This window comes from Ailuropoda melanoleuca, chromosome 14 (assembly GCF_002007445.2).
Source record: "Ailuropoda melanoleuca isolate Jingjing chromosome 14, ASM200744v2, whole genome shotgun sequence".
Taxonomy (NCBI): domain Eukaryota; kingdom Metazoa; phylum Chordata; class Mammalia; order Carnivora; family Ursidae; genus Ailuropoda; species Ailuropoda melanoleuca.
Genome location: NC_048231.1, coordinates 47,085,351 through 47,111,037, shown reverse-complemented (window position 1 = coordinate 47,111,037; position 25,687 = coordinate 47,085,351). Strand labels below are relative to the sequence as shown.

General features: G+C 38.1%; 1 protein-coding gene across 1 annotated transcript in view; it reads right to left on the bottom strand.

The window, feature by feature from the left end:
* The window catches only part of SPIRE1 (spire type actin nucleation factor 1), a 213,812-nt gene that overhangs the window by 101,262 nt on the left and 86,863 nt on the right, over positions 1–25,687 (bottom strand). Inside the window, exon 4 of the mRNA XM_034642187.1 lies at positions 10,853–11,086. Within this exon, the coding sequence (XP_034498078.1) occupies positions 10,853–11,086 (234 nt within the window). The remainder of the gene's footprint in view (positions 1–10,852; positions 11,087–25,687) is intronic.

Genomic DNA, 25,687 nt, shown 5'->3' with positions numbered 1-25,687 from the left:
CACCCCCACCCTGCTGCTAGTGCTCTCTCTCTTGATCACTCTCTCTCTCAGAAAAATAAATAAAATCTTAAAAAAAAAAAAACAACTATCAGAATGATAGGTGGACCATTGGGAAGATGCTGCATCAGTAAATGGAGAGTGGAATAAAGAGGGCAGAGGGCAGAATAATTCCACTGGTGGTAGCTCCAGTCCCAATGTCCTTTACTGTACATGGTCCACAACCCCCAAAACTACTGGTCGGTAAAAGGTGCAATTTAGCATTATACACAACAATTTAGAAAAATCAAACACCATTTAATTTATTAGATTGGAAAAACACCCTCTCCTGAGTCTAGTGCATGGGAATAATTTTACTCTTGTAAAGTAATAATTTTGTATCCACACACTACAGTTATGTTTTAAGGTACTTCATTTGCTTTAAAAAGCTGTGAGTTCTCCCTTAATTCTTTACTATATTCAGTAAATTTGATATTAATTCAATTACTAAAAATATACATTTTATTATATTTTAATAATAAAAGATATCTTTGTAGATTATATTATCCTTCACAACGTGGCATTTTTCATTTGTAATAAGTATCGTACACAATTTACTAGATAGATTACTAACTTTAACAAAGTATATTCTTCTCAAGAAAAGTATCTTGGGTTTCAGTAAGAAATTTTCTCCACAGTACCCAAAACAAGGCTAAGAACTGATTTATCAGAAAGCATGAAAAGCAAAAATCTCACAAGCTATACAACAGAATATTATTCAACCATAAAAAAGAATGAAATCTTGTATTAGCAACGACATGGATGGAGCTACAGAGTATTAGGCTAAGCAAAGTTAAGTTGATCAGAGAAAGACAAATGCCATATGACTTCACTCATATGTGGAATTTAAGAAACAAAACAAACAAGGGCGCCTGGGTGGCTCAGTAGGTTAAGTATCTGCCTTCAGCTCAGGTCATGATCTCAGGGTCCAGGGATGGAGCCACATGTTCGTTCCCTGTTCAGCGGGGAGTCTGCTTCTCCTTCTCCCTCTGCCTCCCTGCTCATGCTCTCTCTCTGTCTTGCTCTCTCTCTCAAGTAAATAAATAAAATTCTTTTTAAAAAAATTATCGTTTCCAAGATAATGAAAAGCAACTACTAAGAGTTTCATCTTTATCTAACTAATCCCATAATTTTACAATATAATTACATGATGTATAATATGGCAGAATACTTTTTTACTATAATTCCTGGTAAGAAATATATTTTATACAAGACTCAAATATATGCAAACAATCTATGTTTTATACACAACAATTTCACAAAACAAAACTTACACAATGAATTGATTTCATGATCCACTAATAAGTTGTGGCCTGCAAGTTGAAAAACACTGGTGACAAACCATGAGAGACTCTGGACTCTGGGAAACGAACTGAGGGTTACAGAAGGGAGGGGGGTGGGGGGATGGGGTGACTGGGTATTAAGGAGGGCATGTGTTGGGTTGAGCACTGGGTGTTATACACAATAATAAATTGTTGGAACACTACAACAAAAACTTATGTTGTACTGTATGTTGGCTAACTGAAAATAATGAAAAAAAATAAAATCTTTTAAAAAATTAAAAAAAGAAAAACACTGGTATAAAGGTAATAACCAGGTCTAAAAATGTATTTTAAAATGCATAGCACATAATCCTATACATACATAAAATCCAAAGGAATCCACAAAGAACTATTAGGGCTAATAAGCAATTTCAGCAAAGTTGTGGGATACAGGATCAACACACACAAAAAGGTGTATTTCTGTATCAATGAACAACTGGAAAATGAAATTAAGAAAGCAATTCCATTTATAAAAGCATTAAAAAATGATTAAGCAACAAATTTAACCAAGGAGGTGCAAGATATACATACTGAAAACTGTAAAACATTGCCAAAAGACCCAAATAAATGGAAAGACATCCCATATTCATGGGTTGGAAGGCTTAATACTGTTAAAATGGTAATACTACACAAAGTGATCTACACATTGAATCCAATCCCTAATACCAATGAATTTTTTTTTTTTTTTAAGAAACAGAAAAGCTGATCCTAAAATTCATATGGTACTGCAAGGGGCCTCAAATAGCCAAAACAATCTAGAAAAAAACAAAGTTGGAAGACTTATAGATTAAATTTCAAAACTAACTATAAAGTTACTGTAATCAAATCAATGTGGTATATAAGGAAAGACCTATAAGTCAATGGAACAGAACTGAGAGTTCAGAAATAAACCCATATATTTTTGGTTGATTAATTTTGACAAAAGCGCCTAGACCATTTAATGAGAAAAGAACAGTCTCTTCAACAAATGATGCTAAGAAAACTGGATATCCACATGCAGAAAAAAGAAGTTCACCGCTAACTCATACTATATAAATAAAAATTAACTCAAAATGGATCAGAGACCTAAATATAACAGCCCAAAATATAAAACTCTCAGAGGAAAACATAGGGATAAACCTTCTTGTTCATGGATTTGGTAATGATTTTTTAGATATGATACCAAAGCATAACCGATAACAAAATGGATAAGTTAGACTTCATCAAAGTTAAAAGTTTCTGTACATCAAGGGACACTTTCAAGAGAGTTAAACGGCCCATATAATTAGGGAGAAAATATTTGCAAATCAGATATCTGATAAGGGTCTACTATTCAGAACATACAAGGAACTCTTTTTTTTTTTTTAAGATTATTTATTTGAGAGGGAAAGAGAGTGGGGACATAGGGGAGAGGGCAAGAGAGAATCCCAATCCCAAGCAGGCTCCACACCCAGTGCCAAGCCCAACATGGGGCTCCATCTCACAACCCTGAGATCATGATGTGGGCTGAAACCAAGAGTCAGATGCTTAACTGACTGAGCCACCCAGATACTCCTATAAAGAACTCTAAACACAACAAAAAGACAACTCAATTTAAAAATTGATTTAAACAGATATTTTTCCAAAGAAAATATACAACTGACCAAAAAGCGCATAAAAAGATGCTCAGCACCATTAGTCATTAGAGAAATGCAAGTCAAAACCACAATGAGATACCACTCAGACCTAGTAGGATGGCTACAAACACAAAAACCAAAAATGGAAAATAAATGTTGATGGGAATACAGAGATATTGGAACCCTTGTGTATTGCTGGTAGAAATGTAAAATTGTACAGCCATGGGAAAAACAGTTTGGTGATTTATCAGAAAGTTACCACGTGAGCCAGCAGTTCCACCCTTAGGTGGAATATCATTAATCTTGAACAACATGGGTTTGAACTGCTCAGGTGTATGTACCTGCAGATTTTTAAAATATAAATACAGTACTGTACTGTATTTGTAAATGTATTTTCTCTTCCATATGATTTTCTTAGTAACATTTTTCTAGCTTATTTTATTGTAAGAAGGCAGTATATAATACATATACAAACTATGTATTAACTATTTATGTTATCAATAAGGCTTCTGGTCAACACTTGGCTTGCTTAACAGTCAAGTTTTTGGGGAATCAAAAGCTGCATGCAAATTTTCAGCTGTGCAGGGGGTCAATGTCCCTAACTTCTGCTTTGTTCAAGGGTCAACTATTTATCAACAAGAACAGAAAGCCAGTGTTCAAACAAAAGCTTGTATATCAATGTTCATACCAGCAACTATTCATAGTAGCCAAAGGTGGGAACAATTCAAATGTTCTGAACTGATATGTGGAAAAACAAAATGTGGTATATACATACAGTGAAATCTTACTCATTCATAAAAAGGAATTAAGCACTGACACACATTATAACATGGATGAACCTTAACACCATTATGCTAAGTAAAAGCAGCCAGACACCAAAGATCATATATTGTTATGATTCCATTTATATGAAATTCCCAGAATACACAAATCCACAAAGTCAGAAAGCTGATTAGTGGCTGCCAGGGGCTGAAAGACAGGGATAAGAAGTGATGAGTATGGGGTTTCCATTGGAGGTGATAAAAAGGCTCTGGTACTAGCTAGTGGTTATGGTTGAACAATATTGTGAATGTACTTAAATGCCACTAAATTGTACACTTTAAAATAATTTAAGTGATAAGTTGCATGTGTATTTTACCACAATTTAAAATGTTGTAAAAATGTAACAAAGGATAATGAAATTTCACAAAGTCTCCATTGAGCCAGAGGGAGAAATAGTCCCACAGAGGAGAAATAATCCAAGTGGTTATTTCAGTGTCCATGAACTGCTTGATTTTTATTTTGTTCTTTGTTCCTAAATACATCATTTCACTTAATCCTTACAACAATCCAACTGATTGATATGGAAACTGAGATTTAGAATAGCTCAGTAATTTACCCAAATCACACAGCTAGGCAGCAGAACTGGAGTCAAACCCAAGCAGTGTACCTCTAGACGCACTCCACTCTAGAATAAATGTGTATTACTTTTACATCAAAGAAAATCATATTTTTAAAGTATTTAAGCATACAGCAAGGTATACAGTAAGCATACAACAAAACCATCTTTTACAGTTACAAAAAAAAAAAAAGAAGAAAAGAAAGGGGGTGGACAATATGGGGGAAGAGGAACATAATTAACGGAGTAGGTTGTCTCATATCTATCAACACGAGGTTGTATGACCTTAGACAATTTATTTGATGCTGCTGGATTTCAGTTTATTTCAAGAGAGGACTGGACTGTTATCTCTTACTTAACCTACCTGCCATTGTTCTATGAATAGATTTTTAAGTTTAACTTTAAATGCCACCTAAAGGCTGATGACTCCCCAACTCCTACTCTAGACCACTCCTGATACTTGCTTATCAGAAAAAGAGCTATTTTACTTTTATTATTATTTTTAAATATTTTATTTATTTATTTGAGAGAGCACATGCAAGACAGAAAGCACAATTTGGGGGGGGGCAGAGGGAGAGGGAGAAGCAGACTCCCCATTGAGCAGGGAGCCTGACTCAGAACTCAATCCCAGGACCCTGAGATCATGACCAAAGCCAAAGGCAGATGCTTAACTGACTGAGCCACCCAGATGCCCCTATTTTACCTTTATTCTTGAAAGATATTTCGCTAGGTGAAGAATTTTAGATTCTATTTCAGAACTTTGAAGGTATTATTCCATTATGTCTTCCAGCTCCCACTGTTTCTACTGAGAAGTCACTGCAGTCTAATTTTTTCCTATAAGATTTTAATTTTCTGTTTGTGATTTTTGGCAGTTTAACTATGAGGAAACTAAGTTATTTTCATATTATTTTACTTGCCCTTGATTTGTGGGGCTTCTTGAATTGGTGGCATAGTGTTTTCCATGGTTTTGGAAAATTTTTAGTTTGTATTAACTAATATGTTTTAACTGTTAGTTTTTACCTTAGTACGTATTAATTCTTAGTATTCAAATATTTCTTCCATCCTCCCTCTTCCTTGCTCTCCTTTTAGGATTTTAATTGAATATACTGCCTTTTTATCTAACCCACTATTCTGTACTCTATTCTTTTTGTGTCTCCGTATTTCCTTCTGAGTATTTTCTACTGACAATATTCCATTTCATTCTTTTTCTCTTCATCTCTGTCTAGTCTATTAAACACATTCACTAAACTTTTATTTCAGTTAATTTATTTTTTGGTTCTAAATTTCCATTTGGCTCTTTTTATATATTTTCCAGTTTTCTGTTCCAAGTTTCAATCCTGGCTCCTGGAATCTTCAACATAAATTTAAAAACCTGACAACTCCATTATTTGGATTCCCCGTATAGAATCATTAATACTATTGCTAGAATCCAAATAAATTTTCTGAAGTTTTCATTAAACACATAAGACCTTGTTACATATTTTCAACAAAACTTGAAAATATCTGCAAACTTTGTCTAGATAGATGTGATTAGAAAAAAAAGACAACCTACAATACTTGCTAACATCTTGAAACGTTTTGATTTTTTTGTCAAATGAGTTAGCATCTATATTTTTGAATGCACCAACTAGGAGGAAAAATTTTATTTATTTTTTAAGTAGGCTCCACGCCCAGCGTGGAGCTTGAACTCATGACCCTGAGATCAAGACCTGAGCTGAGATCAAGAATTGGACGCTTAACCGACTAAGCCACCCAGGTAGCCTGAAAAAATTTTATTTGATATCACATCAAAGATGTATGCCTGGAACTCAGAAATTCTATATATAATCCCGATTTTTTTTACCCTAATTATTATCAAAATACTATATAGACCATCAAGTTCTTAAAACTTCAGCACAATTGAGAATAGAGTTTTTGCTTAAATTCTAAATTCCAAAGCATTTATCAATCCATCACCCTTTGCTTAGAAACATGTAATTACAATGTTTGTAATAAAAACTCAATCATCCCAGAAAATGGCATAATCAAAATGGTATCACCTCAGATGTTTAGAATTTATCACATTACAGTCCTTTGTTGATAATATTAGACTCCAGGATTTCCCCATAATTTATTGTCAACTGTTGAAATTCAAATGTTTTTAAAAATGTTCAGTTCACAAAGCTTAGAATTTTATTTGCAAAACCTAAGTTAAATATCATTTTAAACTATAAAATGTTTTACATAATGAATATAATCATATATTTATCACAGAAATTAATAGCTAAACAAAGAAAAAACTATAAAAAATGTCTTCACTAAATTTAACATCATATAGTTAGGATAAGTTACTAAATTTTTGCCTAGATCAGTAAAAACAAATTAGTATGTTCCCAGCAAATTTCAAAACTTAACACAACATTCTGAAGTACAGAGAATTGCAATTTCTTTTTCTGGAGTGTCTCTAATTTGACTGATGAACACAGTTCACCCAACTAACCTATGTACAGAGGATCTTAATTCAGTAATGACAAGCTCAAACAAACATTCTGCCTATGGTTGTATATGCTCCATTAAACCTAGGTGACCTTCATACATAAATGAAAATAACAGATTTATCCTATATCAGCTATTTGGGCTTTTTAGAAATGTATTTATTTATTTGAGAGAGTGAGAGAGAATACAAGCAAGAGTAAGTGCAGGGAAGGTCAGAGGGAGAGGGAGAGAGAAACTTTAGCAGACTTCCCACTGAGCATGGAGCCCAACTTGGGGCTCCACCTCATGACCCTGAGATCATGACCTGAGCCGAAACCAAGAGTCAGTTGCTTAACCAACGGTGTCACCCAAGCACCCCTGTATCAGCTATTTGTAATACATGTACATTTTGAAAATGAAGACAAACTCTGCACTGGGCTAATCTAGTTTGGCATAATAAAATTAAATACATAAAAAGCTTGTTTCTATTTTAAATCACATTCTACAGTACTATTGTTTCTTAAACTTTTCCTCTGAGTTGGTTTTCACAATTGTATGCAAATTCTGACATTACATGGCAAACCAAAAACCTGCTAGCTTTTTACAAGCAGGGCTTATTGTGTGTAAACTTTGTGCTTATATTGTAGAAACATGCCACATTTTGTTTTAAATTATGAATTAACACTGAAAGCATAACTTATAAGACTACTCATGGCCAATAACCTACTTAATATACTAAAACTTTACAATCTTGTATTATATAAATGGTAAGCAACAAGAGGAATGGAATTTCTGAAGCTAAATGGTTCACCCTGAATCAAAACATCACTAATATACTATTTCAGATTACCAGTTTCTTCCATTCTTTATCCATATACCAGTATATGCAGGTCGCTTTTCTATTTATTAAAGCAGAAATTTTCCATGTTACTAAATAACTCACAGAATTATAATTTTAGAGACTATATAATAGTCCATCTAGTTGATAATCATTTCTTTGCCATTTATTTCATTTTAGAATAGTGTAAATTATGCTGCAAAACATATCTTCAATGTATCCATGTAACATTTTCTTCTTTTAAAAGTTATCTCTTTGTACAGATTCTTAACTATGAAGAACAAACTGATGGTACCAGAGTGGAGGTGGCTGGGGGTGGGTGAAACGGTGATGCGGACTAAGGAGAGCACTTGTGATGACAGCAGATGCTGTATGAAGTGCTGAATCACTATACTGCACACCTGAAACTAATAGTACACTGTATGTTAACTAAATGGAATTTAAATAAAAACTTTAAAAAGTAATCTTTTTGTACAAAGAATAGATAGGTAGTTGGCAGAGGTGGGGGGGGCGGGCAAAATAGGTGAAGGAGGTCAAAAGGCCAAACTTACCATTACAAAATAAGTAAGTCCTGAGGATGTAATATACAGCATGGTGACCATAGTTAATACTGTATTGTACATCTGAAAGTTGCTGAGAGAGTAAATTTTAAAAGTTATCATAAGAAAAAAATGTGTAACTATGTATGCTGATGGATGGTAACTAGGCTTATATGAAAATCATTTCATAATATGTATTTCAAATCATTAACTTGTACACCTAAAACTAACATAATGTCAATTATATCTCAATTTAAAATGTTTTTTCTTCTTTTCTTTTTTCTTTACTGGCTGCTTGGAGTTTATTTTCCATTTGGTGCAAGGTACACAGTTATAAGGTGTCAGGAAAGTCTGTGGCTTGGATAGTAAAGAGTGGGGTTCTTTCAACTTCCTTTTTGGTGTTTTGCTATATTTAAAAAGCCCAAATGGCTTCTGCTTGCTGCAACCTACCTAATCTAGAGGGGTGGGGGGTGGGGGAGGAAGGGTTCTAGTGCCTTTTAAGGCCTGGTGTTGGCCACTCAGGATTGGAGCCCAGTGCTGGCTTTCCCAGGCTGCTTCCTCATGGCTTCCAGAGCTAAGCCACAGGTGATTGTCCTGCTGGAGGCCTGGGAAGATTCTGAGAGTTCTGGGGACTCCAACACTGTAGCCATGAACAAAGAGAGTAGACTTGTAGAAAAAGAAGCTTGCCCACCAGTGACTGATTGGCCTTGCGGACACCTGCGTGGTGAGGAATGCCTTCCACAGGATAGTCTGCACCTCTGCTGGAGCTGTTACTGAAAGTGGAACCCAGGTGGTGCCAGTAATAGTCATGGGTGGCCGTGAGCAAGAGCCACTGGAGGGCATGGCTGCCATGCTGTCGCTTGTGGGCTGGTGGAAACCTTAGTGGCAACCCCTCCACGCCCTGGCATGGGATCACAAGTGCCAGGGATGGGAACACTAGGCCACGGAGCCCATCTGCACAGGGGACCACCGGAGGCCACTCCACAACCCAAACACACATGGGGTGCACCCGCTTGTGTTGGGGTGCCGTGTTACTTAAAACAAGACTATGGACTCTGAAAAACAAACTGAGGGCTTCAGAGGGGAGGGGGTGGGGGAATGGGATAGGCTGGTGAGGGGTAGTAAGGAGGGCACGTATTGCATGGTGCACTGGGTGTTATACGCAACTAATGAATCATCGAACTTCACATCAAAAAAATTAAAAATTAAAAAAAAATAAAATGAGGGGTGCCTGGGTGGCACAGCCGTTAAGCGTCTGCCTTCGGCTCAGGGCGTGATCCCGGCGTTCTGGGATCGAGCCCCACATCAGGCTCTTCTGCTATGAGCCTGCTTCTTCCTCTCCCACTTCCCCTGCTTGTGTTCCCTCTCTCGCTGACTGTCTCTATTTCTGTCGAATAAATAAATAAAAATCTTAAAAAAAAATAAAATGAAATGTACTGCAAGTCTTAAAAGAGATAAAGAATATATCTGAATTTCATAAGCATCTAACTGTAGAGTCCTGTTCTAGATTTCTCCGGATATTTATCATCTAAGAAGGAACAAGAAGGGGTATGCTGCAGTATACCTGAAAAGTACTATCTTCAAGATTCCTCTCTATTCCTGTGTCCGAGATGCTTTTAAAAAAGTTGGAAATAAGTGATATATAACCAATACTGCTTACAAAATCTAGTAAACATCATATGTAAATAACCAAACAGAATGCTCTTTTAAGACTGACAAATCTTAATTTTAATCTCTGTGCGTTTAGCATTATGTCCTTCAAGTACACAGAGCGTTTAAGGAGAAAATTTCAACTCAAGCTATAAACCTTGTTTCATTACATATAAATATCACTAAGTAGGTCAAGAAAACAAAGTAAAACATCAGCTGTAATATTTCAGATGCAGAATCTTCATAAAATTAGTGGATCACAATTGTTATTTACTCCATAAAAAGGAAAATGCAGAAATCAACTGAAGACATCATGCACAGTTAAGCTGGTGTTAAATATGTAATATTAAGGAGTATATGATAACTAAAAGTGGTTTTTTGAGAGTTATAATTCAATCACACATGGCCATGTTGAAGTTATGAACAAATCACAAAACCAGGAATATTTTAGTTTCTTATTCCTTTCACTAATAGCTGAAGATCTATGAACTATTATCAATTGCTGAATTCCCATTTACTTTTCTTTTCAGTTTATAACTTATTTTTTCCTATATGCTTTTTTTAAAAAGTTTTTATTTAAATTCCACTTAGTTAACATACAGTGTAATATTAGTTTCAGGTGTACAATTTAGTGATTCAACTCTTTTTTTTTTTTTTTAAAGATTTTATTTATTTATTCGACAGAGAGAGAGACAGCCAGCGAGAGAGGGAACACAAGCAGGGGGAGTGGGAGAGGAAGAAGCAGGCTCCCAGCGGAGGAGCCCGATGTGGGGCTGGATCCCAGAACGCCGGGATCATGCCCTGAGCCGAAGGCAGACGCCTAACGACTGAGCCACCCAGGCGCCCCATGATTCAACTCTTCTGTACAACACTTGGTGGTCATCACAACAAGCGCGCTCCTCAAATCCTATCACCTATTTTCACCTCCCCCATCCCCTCCCCTCTGGTAACCACCAGTTTAGTTTGTTTTCTACAGTTAATAGTCTAAAGTGAAATAACAACTCTTAAAAAAACAAATAGTATGTAAATTGCCTCTTTACCTTCATGACATCTCTATATGACCGGATAGCTGAGACTTTCCTCTTTTCATCTTCTTCATCTTCCAGGCCTTCATCTGCAGCCTCATAGCCTTCATCGTTGCTGCCATCAGCTTCCACCGTATTGGCCATGTGATCAATGAGCTGCTCCAGGGGGGGGCTTAACTCCCTTTCTTCATTCTCCTTCAAACCATAGTCCAGTGCTTTATAAATAACAATTCCAAGAGATTCAATAACCTAGGGACATTAAAGAAGGTGATTAATGGAAATGACTAAACAGCTTTACAGAACTTTAAGTCATAAAATATTTAGTATGACACTTAAGCTAGGCTTAATCTATTCCATTTCAGAAACAAGGCTTAATCTTTCAGAAACAGGTGAGAAATTAGATTTGAGGAGATATTTAAAAGTCTCACCTATGCATTAAAAAAAAATCCTAGGTGGAAATTTTTGTGTGATTTCTTCAATCCAGTATATAGCAATACATGAACTCTTTCTCTTTTCTTAGATTTATACTATATACTAAAATCTATATTATCCACTCATATAAAATACTAACCAGGTTGATTTTCCACATTTTCAAAAGATATTTCTGAAATCAGATAGAGCTGATCAGAAAGAACTCTTAACACCGGTGTTTATCAAAGCCTATTTCATAGAAATACCAGGGATCTGAGAGACTGAAAACTCAGTTACCAGTAGCAGCTAATTTAAGCTTAAACAAACAAACAAATCTATTTATATACAGATACACTGCTCATCGAGTGGTGTTTAATTACTGGAAACCTATCTCTCATATGAGGCAAACAAATGAAAGATTTTTCGAACTCTGATTGCAACGTGGTGCACAGATAATCTTCCCTACCCCCACAACTCCACGAACAGTACCTCATGAAAATACAAACCTGATTTAGGAACACTGGTATACACCACTGTCTAATATCACCCTCACAAATGCTCCAGACTTTTGCCAATATAGGGAATTCTACTTTATTCGTCAACACAGCCTTTCTTTTCTGCTCAGAAAAATCACATATAAACCACCCTTCTATTTTATTTTGCAATGTTAATGGCTCATTTCACCTTAGCTATTTTGTGGGGAAGAACACAGGCAATGAAGCCAACGATTTAGGATTAAATACTTACTTTTGGGGTGCCTGGGTGGCTCAGTCAGTTAAACGTCTGCCTTCTGCTCAGGTTGTAATCCCAGGGAGCCTGATTCTTCTTCTTCCTTTGCCCCTCTTCGCCCCCCAGCTTGTGCTCTCTTGCGCTCTCTCTTTCTATCTCTCTCTCTCTCTCAAATAAATAAAATCTTTAAAAAAAATAATAAATGCTGATTTTACCACTAACCATTTAGGATTAAATCCTGACTTTTACTACTAACCATTTGACTCAGGGCAAATTATTTATTTTAGTCATGATTTTTATCTGTAAAATGAGTATCAATGATTATCTACATCTCATGAGATTTTAAGACTAAATGACACTCACATAAGTGGAAGTACCTAGTACAGTATCTGACTTACAATAGGTAGTGAGTAAATGTTATCTCCCTCTCTTCCCTGCCTCCAGGTCTCCTTTTTCCAATGTTTATTCAGCTACCCAAACAAACAAACAAACAAACAGATCTATCCTTCTCTTTATCCCACTTGTAGCCATCATCAATGCTGTCTTTCTAAAAAAGTTGTTTAGGTGGTATCAAGGAAAAGGAAAAGTCAGTAGTTTTAAAGATAAGTTAAACACAACAGAGTTATTGTCATCACATATACTGCAGCCCTTAAAAGCATTCAGGGCATTCACTCAAAAAACGTCCACAAAATCTGAAATCCACCTTATCAAGTGAAATAATATTTTATCAACACAAGTTTCAAAATGAATATAAAGACTTAAAAATTCAATTTCTGATTTTTAAAAAAGATTTTATTTATTTATTTGACAGAGAGAGAGACAGACAGCGAGAGAGGGAACACAAGCAGGGGGAGTGGGAGAGGAAGAAGCAGGCTCCCAGCAGAGGACCCTGAGGCGGGGCTCGATCCCATAACGCCGGGATCACGCCCTGAGCTGAAGGCAGACGCTTAACGACTGAGCCACCCAAGCGCCCCTCAATTTCTGATTTTTAAACAATACTGTTTTTTTACTATTTCTCACTGCAAATACAGAATATTTTCATTGATTTGTATAGTCTGACTTGGAACTCTAAACCCTATTTTCAAAGTTGAAGGGAAACAAGAAAAAATAAATAATCAGGAACACATCAAAATAAAAAGCTTTTGCACTATGAAGGAAATAATCAACAAAACAAAAAGACAACCTAATTTAGATATTAGATATTTGCAACTGGGATATCCAATAAGGGGTTAGTATTCGAAATATATAAAGAACTTCTACCACTCTACACCAAAAAATAATCCAGTTCAAAAAAGGGCAGAGGACGTGAACAGACATTTTTCCAAAGAAGATATACAGATGGCCAACAGATACATGAAAAAAAAATGCTCAATATCACTAATCTTTAGGGAAATGCAAATCAAACCCACAATGATACATCACCTCTGAACTGTCAGAATGGCTAAAATCAAAAAGACAAGAAATAACAAGTGTTGGCGAGGATACAGAGGAAAAGGAACCCTTATGCACTGTTCATAGAATGTAAATTAGTACAGCTATTGTGGAAAACTGTATGGAGGTTCATCAAAAAATTAAAAATAGAATTACCATACAATCCAGTTATTCCGCTACTGCATACTGACCCAAAGAAAACAGAAACACTAATTCAAAAGGATATATGTACCCCTACGTTTACTGCAGAGTTATGTACAATAGCCAAGATATGGAAGCAACCTAAGAGTCCACTGATAGACAAATAGATAAGGAAGATATGGTGTACACACACACACACACACACACACACACACACACACACACAGAGAGAGAGAGGAATATTATGCAGTCATAAAAAAGGATGAGATCTTGCCATTGCAACAACATGGATGGATCTAGAGGGTATTAAGCTAAGTGAAATAAATCAGACTGGGAAAGACAAATACTATATGAGTGCACATATATGTGTAATCTAAAAAACAAAACAAATGAATCAATACAGAAAACAAATCGGTGGTCGCAAGAGGAGAGGGGGATTAAGGGATGGGTACAATGGGTGAAGGGGAAGGGGAGATAAAGGCTTCCAGTTATGGAATGAATAAGTTACATAAAAGGCAAACCATAGGGGCGCCTGTGTGGCTCAGTCAGTGAAGCGTTTGCCTGCCGCTCAGGTCATGATCCCAGGGTTCTAGGATTAAGCCCTACGTCAGGCTCCCTGCTCAGCAGGAAGTCTGCTTCTCCCTCTTCCTCTACCCACCCGCCCAAATCATGGTTTCTCTAAAATAAATAAACAAAATCTTTTTTTTTCTTTTAAAAGGCACAGCATAAGGAATATAGTCAATGATATTGTAATAGTGTTGTGGTGAGCACAGCATAATGTATATACTTGTGGAATCACTATGTGGTACACCTGAAACTGATGTAACATTGTGTGTCAACTACACGCAAAAAAATAACAAAAATGACATAAAACCAACCATTGCAAGTTTACCCCTTGAGAATTCGGCACTCATACACATCTCCTTAGCCTGCCACCGGGTAACTGGCTGATCACCCAGGGGAACAGTGCCATATTGAGGACTTAGTGTTAGTCTCTGTTTGATGGCAGATTAGGCCCTCTGCAGAGGCTAAAGCTAGGTCAACCCAGGTGAATGGAAATCTATGTTGAAAAGCCCCTGCAAAATCTCCATCCCGGCCACTATAGCCATGTTCACAAACCCACTGTGTGATGACAGGGTAGCTGGGAAAGGAGACTGACCGGTGTCCACAGAACAGGCCATCCCATCCACCTGAATATTAAAATCCTTCTCTACGGAGGTCACTCGCTGGTGAGCATTCACATGAGACACAAATATCTTCACATTTTTTTTTTTTTTGCCCAGAGAAGTCTATCCACCTATCTGTTCCTTGTCACCAATATGCCAATCATATTCCCTCCAAGCAAAGTGTACAACCAGGTGTACTTTTCAAAGTTCTGCCCACTGGGAGGATTTCCCTTCAGCACTCTCCTTCAGGGACATCCCTGAAAGGGGCTACATGCTGCAGGTGTCCACTTTCAGGTGGCACCTGCATATTATGCAGGACTATCTGCAAACCAGGCCCAAGTCTTCTCGTCTTCTGTCAACTGATTGTAGAACTCCCCACAAGGCAAACAGGTATAGGCCAGGAAAGAGAAGGGAGTGTAGCAGAAGTGTATGTAGGCAGTGCTTTCAGGGCCTACTTGCACCCAAGCACATATATACCATTCCAAATGATGAGGCAGTGCTGCTATGCACGCCCAACTTCATGGCTTGAAGGGTCAGATAATACCCAGGTCATGAGGGGCAACTCAGGTCACATGGTAACTTGGTGGCCCATGGTTAAGTGTTCAGTCTGTACTATGGCCCAGTAGCAGGCCAAGAGCTGCTTCTCAAAAAGAGCATAATTATCCACAAAGGATGGCAGGGCTTTGCTCCAAAATCCTAAGGGCCTGCACTGTGATTTCCCTCTTGGGGTCTGCCAAAAGCTCCCAACAGTATCTCTATCCACTGCCAATTCAAGCACCATTGGATTTGCTGGATCACATGGCCCACGTGACAGAGCAGCTTGCACAGCAACTTGGACTTGTTGCAGAGCCTTCTCTTGTTCTGGGTCTTACTCAAAACTAGCAACTTTCTGGGTCATTCGGTATGGGTCAGAGTAATACAATATATTTGCAGGAATATGTTGCCTCCAAAATATGAAGAAGCTACTAGTCATTGTGCCTCTTTTTTGGTTGTGGGGTTGGGGGTGGGGACTGATGCAACAACTTATCCTTCACCTTAGAAAGGATATTGCCATATGAACCATATTGCTGGACCCCTAGAAATTTCACTGAGGTCAAAGTCCCCTGAATTTTTATCAGATTTATTTCTGACCTTCTAACACACAAATGTCTTACCAATAAATATAGAGTAGTTGCTATTTCTCACTCACTAGGTCCAACCAGCATAATGCCATCGATGTAATGGACAAGTGTGATATCTTAGAGAAGAGAAAGGCAATCAAGATTCCTGTGAACTAAATTATGACAGAGGTCTGGAAAGCTGATATACCCCTGAGGTAGGACAGTGAAGGTGTACTCCTGGCCTTGCCAGGTGAAAGCAAACTGCTTCTGGTGGTCTTATTGACAGGTACAGAGAAAAAGCATTTGTCAGATAACAGCTGCATACTAGGTACCAGGGGATGTGTTAATTTACTCAAGCAATGAAGCCACATCTGGTATAGCAGCTGCAATTGAAGCCACCATCTGGTTAAGCTTACAGTAATACAGTGTCATTCTCCATGATCCATCTGTCTTCTGCACAGGCCGAACAGGCAGGCTGATTAGAAACGTGGGAATCATTACTCCTGCATCTTTCAAGTCCTTGATGGTGGCACTAGTCTCTGCAACCTCCACCCCCACCCCCCAAAATGTGCTATTGTTTTTAGTACACTATTAGCCTAGGTAGAGGCAGTGGCTTCTACTTGGTGTTCCCCGCCAAAACAGCCTTTACTTCATTTGTCAGGGAATGACTGTGGGGATTCTGCCAACTGCTGAGTATATCTATTCCAATCATACACTGCAGAATTGGAGAACAACTAGATTCAGGATGGGTTCACAAACGCACTGGTTTCTCTGTGAGATGGACCTGAACTTCAACCCCGTTGATCATCTGACCTCCATAAGCTGGTAGACCAGTGATGTGTTGAGTCTACTAGAATCGGTGTCAGTTCAGAGTCAATATCCAGTACTTCCCAAATAATCTGATTAATTCCTTTCCCCAGTGCGGTGCACCCCCTTTGGGGATGACTGGAAGGAAAATAAACGATGTAAATTTTTGGCAGTGTAGAGGGGTCTTTCCTCAGCAGGACATGGTCTCTCCTTCATACAAAGGGTTCTGGGTCTGTAAATGACTCAAGTCTGGGAACTGACTGAGGGGTGTCATGACTGTGTTTTTATGATTCAACTTAGACTTCTGTTCACTAAACCTAGAACTTTTTCTGCTTATACAGATAAAGTAAGAATTTTGTGGGCTTCCTATCCATTTTACTTCTAGGAACACCATGATCAAGTAGCCAATGTCATAGGTCTCTGGGCATCAGACTATTCTGACTGCTGCTTTGACTCTATTAATTCATTATGATAACCAGATCAACCTTGCCTGTGGTCACTGAGTAACACCACTTGGTCTCTGTACTCCAGAATCCAGCTACTCCCCTTGCATTTAGGTTCCCTAATTCACGGACTGCAGTGCCCCTTCTGTAAAGTCTAACCTATGAAGAGTGATCGCAGAGCTCTCCAAGAATGCCACGGCTCCCCTTATAAATTTGTTTCTCACAGTCATGATAAAAGGTGTGTTTAGACAGACATTCCCAGAGCAGAAGAGTAGGTCTTAAATGACAAATACACTCTAACATTCTGATCTTTTCTCACCTTACTATAATATACCTTTTCAACCTAGTTTTCTTTTATTATCACTCATGTACACTGTTGTCCAACTGTACTGATTTCTTACTCTTTCCTTTATTTGCTCTACACTTTGTCTCTATGACATTATTCAGTATTGTTCCTACTTTCTACATGGACTTTCTCCTGTACTTTTGCATGTCCAAATCCTATTCATTTTTCCACCTCCCTGCTCAAAGGAATCTCTTCCATAACGACTTGCTGACCCTGATGAACAGCTGCCAGCTGTTACATCACATTACAGTCTCTACGCACTGTTCTTCCTTGAGGAAACAATCATTTTTTTCCCTTCAAAATCACCATGACATTAACTTATACCTTTATGTGGTACACTTCATTTTTTAATTTGGATTATAGTTAATTATGTACATATCTTAATTCCCCAAAAAGATTAAGCTCCTTAAAGGCAAAATCCTCTATGATTCATCTTCGTCTTTACATTACTTTATAAACAGCAAAGACTTAACAGTTAATGAATGAATGAACCAAAATATAAATTATTTCCTGTCAGACCTGTGTGGTTTAAAGCTGAATATGGAATTTATGGACACAGGCAAATATACCTGTCACTTCAATCTTTCTCATTCCAATAGACCACTATAGTGGTGTTCCAGCCCTGAACAGCCTCTGAAACTTTCTAGAGGGTCTGTCTCTTAGCTCAAGAATAAACTAAGTCTAACCTGGTTTAAACATCCTAATTCTATTCACCTTTCCTGATTTAAATCTGAACCATAAAGTAGTTCCATATCTAACCAAGCCTCTTGGGAATACAGCAAAATGAGGCTGGGCATTAGACTCACATGTACACCAGGTGACTCACTACCTCCATGGACTGAGGGAACTTCGAACTTTTTACTAAAACGTATACTCAGTTCTTCAGACAGTCTTGAGCCATGGAATAGGGGTGACCACCAGAGCAATAATCAAAGCGTAACTGTACCTAGACATACCAGCTTGCCTAGATATATACTTATACTCATTTTAGAAACTCACTTGCCAAGGGGCGCCTGGGTGGCACAGCGGTTAAGTGTCTGCCTTTGGCTCAGGGCATGATCCTGGCGTTATGGGATCGAGCCCCACATCAGGCTCCTCCGCTGTGAGCCTGCTTCTTCCTCTCCCACTCCCCCTGCTTGTGTTCCCTCTCTCGCTGGCTGTCTCTATCTCTGTCGAATAAATAAATAAAATCTTAAAAAAAAAAAAAGAAACTCACTTGCCAAAACCTCTGGAAATGTTGAGAAAACCCATGGGAAACGGTAATGTCAGATCTAAAATATTCATCTGAATTACCAATCTCCAGGCAGCTGGAAAATCATCGTTCATGTCCTGTCACACTGGCACCACACACCCCGACCCAGACACTTCCAGAAAGTCTAACATTCAACAAAGTGAACAGGAATTACAGCATAAAACCTTAAAGTTAAATGGAACAAGCAAAGGACACTAGAAAGCTGTGGTTTTTAAGCCTAACCAAGTGATAAAGGGTGGAGGAAAGCAGGCATTGAATAAAACCACATATTCCAAAATTTAAGGCTGCTATATCATCATGACTCATTACCCCTCAGTAGTGATAGCTGGCTATAAAGCCCTACAGCTCTGGGGTAAAGAGACACATGAATGGAACTGAGTGTTCTCTGGCCTCTAGACCCAGCCATGCCATCAATGAGGGTAGCCTCACTACAGAACAACAGCACAACCACCAACACCAATGTTTCATGTAAAGCACTCAAGGTTGGTGTAAGTCCACTGAGTCCACATGCAGTCTTCCTCTTACCATGCCAACTCACTTCATCTGGCCCCTCTTTACGCTGACTTGTACTTCCTAAAAATATTTTGAGTCAATATTTGTCTGCTTTACCAGAATGTAAACTTCTTTAGGACAGGGATCACGTATGACTCTCCCTGGTATGTACTCCAATGCCAAGCACTTTGCTTTACACAGGGTATGTGCTTTAAAATCTTTGCTAAACACATGAAAGTTAGGTAATGGCACAAAATTCTTTAACGCCAAGCCTGGTTAAATGGATATAACCTATATCAAGGTTGTCAAGTAAGATGCCTCAAACAGCAGCTGCTACTGACTTCACCATCATGCCTCATTGCCAAAAGCCCCTCTTCTCCAGCCTAAAAATTAAAAACAGTTTCTTCAACTCTTCAGGTCCCTTTGCCAATTAGATGAATGAGATTTCTTTATATTTGTATAACATTTTATTAGGAAAATGTTTTCCTTTATTTATCACAACCTGTGAGGTAGACATTGTCTCCATTCTAAAGATGAGAAAACTTAAAAGAGGGTCAATAAATTGTTTAGTATCATTTAACAAGTAACAAAGCCAGGACTCCAACCGGACTTTGCTACTTAGGAGATTCCATACCCGGAAATCTACTGTAATCAAGCTGCACACCCGAACATCTCCTAGTCTGCCAACATCTGTCCAAAACGTGCATCCAGTATTAAATCCTATTCCACATGTAGTACAATCATCAAAGAACACAAAAATGGGCATCTTCCTTGTTCTACATCACATACTTCTGGAAATATGCCCAGTTTTATATTGAGATTTCTGTTAAACCATTTAATTGCTGACATTTTCGGTTTACATTCAACCATAGTGACAAATAATACACACAACATAATTGCCATCTTTCTATCTTAATAAAATAAGTGAAACATAATTGTAGCTAGTGTTTGTAAAGAGGTTATGTAATCCTGGTAAAAGGGTTTTTTACATTTATCTCAAATCTATTTTATCTTTGTATTTTGATCAATTTTTTTTTAGCTGAGGAACATCATTTAAAATCTAAAGTCTAGGGGCGCCTGGGTGGCCCAGCGGTTAAGCTTCTGCCTTCGGCTCAGGGCGTGATCCCGGCGTTATGGGATCGAGCCCCACATCAGGCTCCTCTGCTATGAGCCTGCCTCTTCCTCTCCCACTCCCCCTGCTTGTGTTCCCTCTCTCACTGGCTGTCTCTATCTCTGTCGAATAAATAAATTAAAAAAAATCTTTAAAATAAATAAATAAAATCTAAAGTCTACCAGCTAATTCATTTACTATCATTTCTAAACTTTAAATCTGCCAATGTGGGTATGCCTTCTTAGTCTTCCTAAAATTGATATAAATGCTAAATAGGGTAGTTGCAACTAAGAAGCCCTTCAGAACACCAGAAACATTTTCTCACACTGACACTGATTACTTCTCTACACCTTGCTTACAAAAACAGAAAAGATTTTATAAAATTTCCTGCTGCAATCTCTAAATACCAACTGTGGCAGCCTCACATCTAGTAAAATCTATCCAGAGAAGCACATTTTACCGTTAGTGAATCTAGCTAATGTCCAGTACACAGTTCCCTTCCCTTCACTCATTAATTCAGTTGACAGCTATTTACGAAGAGTGGAGTATATAGCAATAGAAATGGAATAATGAAAAAACACCTCTGTGAGGTCTCTGGCCTTCATAGAGAGTCTGTGTTAGACAAAACAGATAATATATAAATCATATGGCTGTGCTAAACATTATAATAAAGAAGAGAGGGTGTTATGAGAATGTATAATAGTGAGCCCTAATCTAGTTTGAAGATTTAGGAAGCCCTTGTAAAGGCAGTAAGTTTTAAATGGAGACCTAAAAGGCAAGTAGAGCTAACCAAGAGAAGAGGGAGTTAGAGTAGAATTCTAGAGAGGAAACAATGACTATAAAGGCCTGGAGGTCAAGAATAACAAGGAATGACTGGGAGAAAAATCCTAATGACAAAAGAAAGGCTAGGAAGAGTCTAAGAGGTGGGGAGGGAGGTTTCACACAGAACATAGGGCCTTGTATGAGCTATCTAAAGCACCTGAATCTTCATCATGTAAAAGCAAAGGCAGGCCACTGAAGTGTTTGGAGAGTGGGATGATCTGATCATATTTTATTTTTAAAAGATATCATGCCACAGTATTCAAAACAATGTGGTATTGGCAAAAGAATACAAACAGATCAATGAAACAGAATAAAGCCTAGAAAGAGACTCACAAAAATATAGTCAAATGAACTTTGACAAAGGAGCAAAGGAAATTCAATGGAGAAAGGACAGTCTTTTCTTCAAATCGTGCTGGAACTGCAGGACATCCACATGCAAAATATAACACAGACCTTTGAACTTTCCCAAAAATTAACTCAAAAAGGGATCATAAACCTGAAAGTAAAACACAAAATCATAAAACTAGAAGATAACATAGGAGAAAAACTAGGTGATTTGGGCTTGCCAATTTTTTAGATACAACGCCAAAAGCACAATCCATGAACGAAAAAAATTGATAAAATGAACTTCATTATAATTAAAAAGTTCTCCATGAAGGCATTGTTCAGAGAATGACACAAGCTCCAGGCTGGGAGAAACTGTTTGCTAAACACATTTCTGATAAAGGACTGGCATCCAAAATATACAGAGCTCTTAAAATTCAATACAAAAAGGAACCCAATTACACAAGGAGCAAATGATTGGAACAGACACCTCACTGAAGAGGATATATGGATGGCAAATAACATTATGAAAAGATGCTCAACATTATAAGTCACTAGGGAATTGCAAGTTAAAACGATTCCACTACACACCTATTAGAATCACTAAAATCTAAAACGCTGACATCGCCAAATGCTGGTGAGGATGTGGAGCAACAGGAACTCTTACTGTTTGGTGAGAACGTGAAATGATTCAGCCACTGTGGAAGACATTTTGGCAGTTTCTCACACACCTGAATATATTCTTACCATAAAATCAAGCAATTGTGTTCCTTGATATTTATTCGATAAGTTCAAAACATGTCCACACGAAAGCTGCACACAAATGTTTACAGTGGCTTTATTCATAATTGCCAAACCTTGGAAACAACCAAGATGTTCTTTCAGAGGTGAATGGATAAACAAATGGTGGTACAACCATACAATGGGATATTTTCAGAAATTTTTTAAAAATGAGCTATCAAATTATGAAAAGACATGGAGGAACCTTAAAAGTATATTGCTAAGTAAAAGAAGCCAACATGAAAAAGCTAAGGACTATGTGACTCTATATGATTTTCTGGGAAAGCCAAAACTATGGAGAAAGTAAAAAGGTTGCAAGAGATTTGGGGAGCCAGGGAGGAGATGAAAAGGTGAAGCACAGAGGATTTTTAAAGCAGTGAAACTGGGGCGCCTGGGGGGCTCAGTCGTTAAGTGTCTGCCTTCAGCTCAGGGCGTAATCCCGGCATTCTAGGATCGAGCCCCGCATCAGGCCTCTCCGCTGGGAGGCTGCTCTTCCTCTCCCACTCCTCCTGCTTGTGTTCCCTCTCTTGCTGGCTGTCTCTCTCTCTATCAAATAAATAAATAAATTTCTTTAAAAAAAAGTAAAGCAGTGAAACTATCCTACATGATACAGTAATGTGAGCACATGCCATATACATAAGTCAAAAACCAAACAATGTGTAACACAAAGAGTGAACCCTAATGTAAACTATGGAATTTTGTTAATAATAATAATAAAGATGTATCAATATTCGTTCATCAATTATAAGAATATACCACACTAATATGAGATGCAAATAACTGGAGAGACTGGAGGAAGAGAGGGGGATGTAGGAACTCTGTACTTTCCAACCAATTTTTCTGTAAACCTGAAACTGCTCTAAAAGAAATATTCTACTAATTTAAAAAGTGAAAGATAGTGTAACTTTAAAATACAGTGTTGGAGAATGGATGAGAAATGGGCCAGAGCAGATGTGGGAAAATTAGTTAGGAGGTTACTGCAGTAGAGTCCAATCAGAGATGATGGTTTCTTGGGCTGGGGTGATAACAGTGTGCAGAAAGAAAATGGTGAGGATCTGAAAAGCCTTCTCACAGGTCGAATGGATAGGAAAGAAGACTTGGCAATGCATTCAATGCAGGGAAAAGGAATCAAAGTGATTCTTGGGTTTCTAGCTTGGGCTAGTAAAGAGAAGGGTACTACTTACTGATATACAGAAAATGAGGAAAAGGAGATTCAGAGAGAGATGGTAAGTTCAGATAACTGTGAGAAACACAATCACAGCTGTTAGATGGGCAGCAGATAGTCCACTGTTATATGGATTGTGCAAGAGAACTATGAGCTAGGGTCACAAAGTGGGACTCCTTGGTAAATAATTGATCAACAAAGTCAGGAGTATATGAGACAGCCAAAGGAGAGAAAAATACACAAGGGAAGAAGAATCAAATACTTAATGATTGACCAGCAATAAGAAATCAAGGGACAACCCTGCAATCTCTCCTCATCAGAATGACGAGAAGGAGAAGTCCCCCCCAGCAAAGAAAAGATAATGAGTCTGTGGCGTCTGCCACAGAATTAATACATATAGATGTATCCAAATTATAAAAAATGGAATTCAGAGCAACAATGGTCAAGATGATGAGCAGACTTGAAAAAAGTATTAACGAAAATGTTACTGAGATTATAGAATCCCTAAGGGCAGAAATGAGAGCGAATCTGACAGAAATTAAAAATTCTATGAGCCAAATGCAGTCAAAAATAGAGGCTCTGACGGCCAGGGTCACCGAGGCAGAGGACGCATTAGTGAATTGGAGGATGGGTTAGTAGAAGAAAAAACGAAAATAGAAGCTGGTCTTAAAAAAATCCACGCACACGAATGTAGATTACGGGAGATTACTGACTCTATGAAACGATCCAATGTCAGAATCATCGGCATCCCTGAAGGGGTGGAGAAAAACAGAGGTCTAGAAGAGATATTTGAACAAATTGTAGCTGAAAACTTCCCTAATCTAGCAAGGGAAACAAGCATTCGTGTCCAAGAGGCAGAGAGGACCCCATCCAAGCTCAACCAGGACAAACCTACGCCACGGCATGTCATAGTGCAATTCGCAAATATTAGATCCAAGGATACAGTATTGAAAGCGGCCAGGGCAAAGAAATTTCTCACGTACCAAGGCAAAGGTATCAGGATTACGTCAGACCTGTCTACAGAGACCTGGAATGAGAGAAAGGCTTGGGGGGGCATTTTTAAAGCTCTTTCAGAGAAAAACATGCAGCCAAGGATCCTTTATCCAGCAAAGCTGTCATTCAGAATTGATGGAGAAATAAAGACGTTCCAAAATCGCCAATCATTAACCAATTTCGTAACCACGAAACCAGCCCTACAGGAGATATTAAGGGGGGCTCTATAAAGGTAAAAAGGCCCCAAGAGTGATACAGAGCAGCAAGTCACAACCGATACAAAGACTTTAAAGAGAAATGGCATCATTAAAATCATATCTGTCAATAATCTCTATCAATCTAAATGGCTTAAACTCTCCCATAAAACGCCACAGGGTTGCAGATTGGATAAAAAGACATGACCCATCCATTTGCTGTCTACAAGAGACTCATTTTGAACCCAAAGATGCATTCAGACTTAGAGTAAGGGGATGGAGTACCATCTTCCACGCAAATGGACCTCAAAAGAAAGCTGGAGTAGCAATTCTCATATCAGATAGACTGGATTTTAAACTAGAGGCCATAGAGAGAGATACAGAAGGGCACTATATTATTCTTAAAGGAAGTATTCAACAAGTGGATATGACAATTATTAATATATATGCCCCCAACAGGGGAGCAGCAAGATACACAAGCCAACTCTTAACCAAAATAAAGAGACATATAGATAAGAACACAGTAATAGTAGGGGACCTCAACACCCCACTATCAGAAATAGACAGAACACCCTGGCAAAAACTAAGCAAAGAATCAAAGGCTTTGAATGCCATACTCGACGAGTTGGACCTCATAGATATATATAGAACACTACACCCCAGAACCAAAGAATACTCATTCTATTCAAATGCCCATGGAACATTCTCAAGAATAGATCATGCTCTGGGACACAAAACAGGTCTCAGCCAATACCAAAAGATTGAAATTATCCCCTGCATATTCTCAGACCACAACGCTCTGAAATTGGAACTCAACCACAAGGAAAAACCTGGAAGAAACTCAAACACTTGGAGGCTAAGAACCATCCTGCTCAAGAATGACTCGATAAACCAGGAAATCAAAAAACAAATTAAACAATTTATGGAGACCAACGAGAATGAATACACAACGGTCCAAAACCTATGGGATACTGCAAAGGCAGTCCTAAGGGGGAAATACATAGCCATCCAAGCCTCACTCAAAAGAATAGAAAAATCTAAAATGCAGTTTCTATATTCTCACCTCAAGAAACTGGAACAGCAACAGAGGGACAGGCCTAACCCACTGACAAGGAAGGAGTTGACCAAGATTAGAGCAGAAAT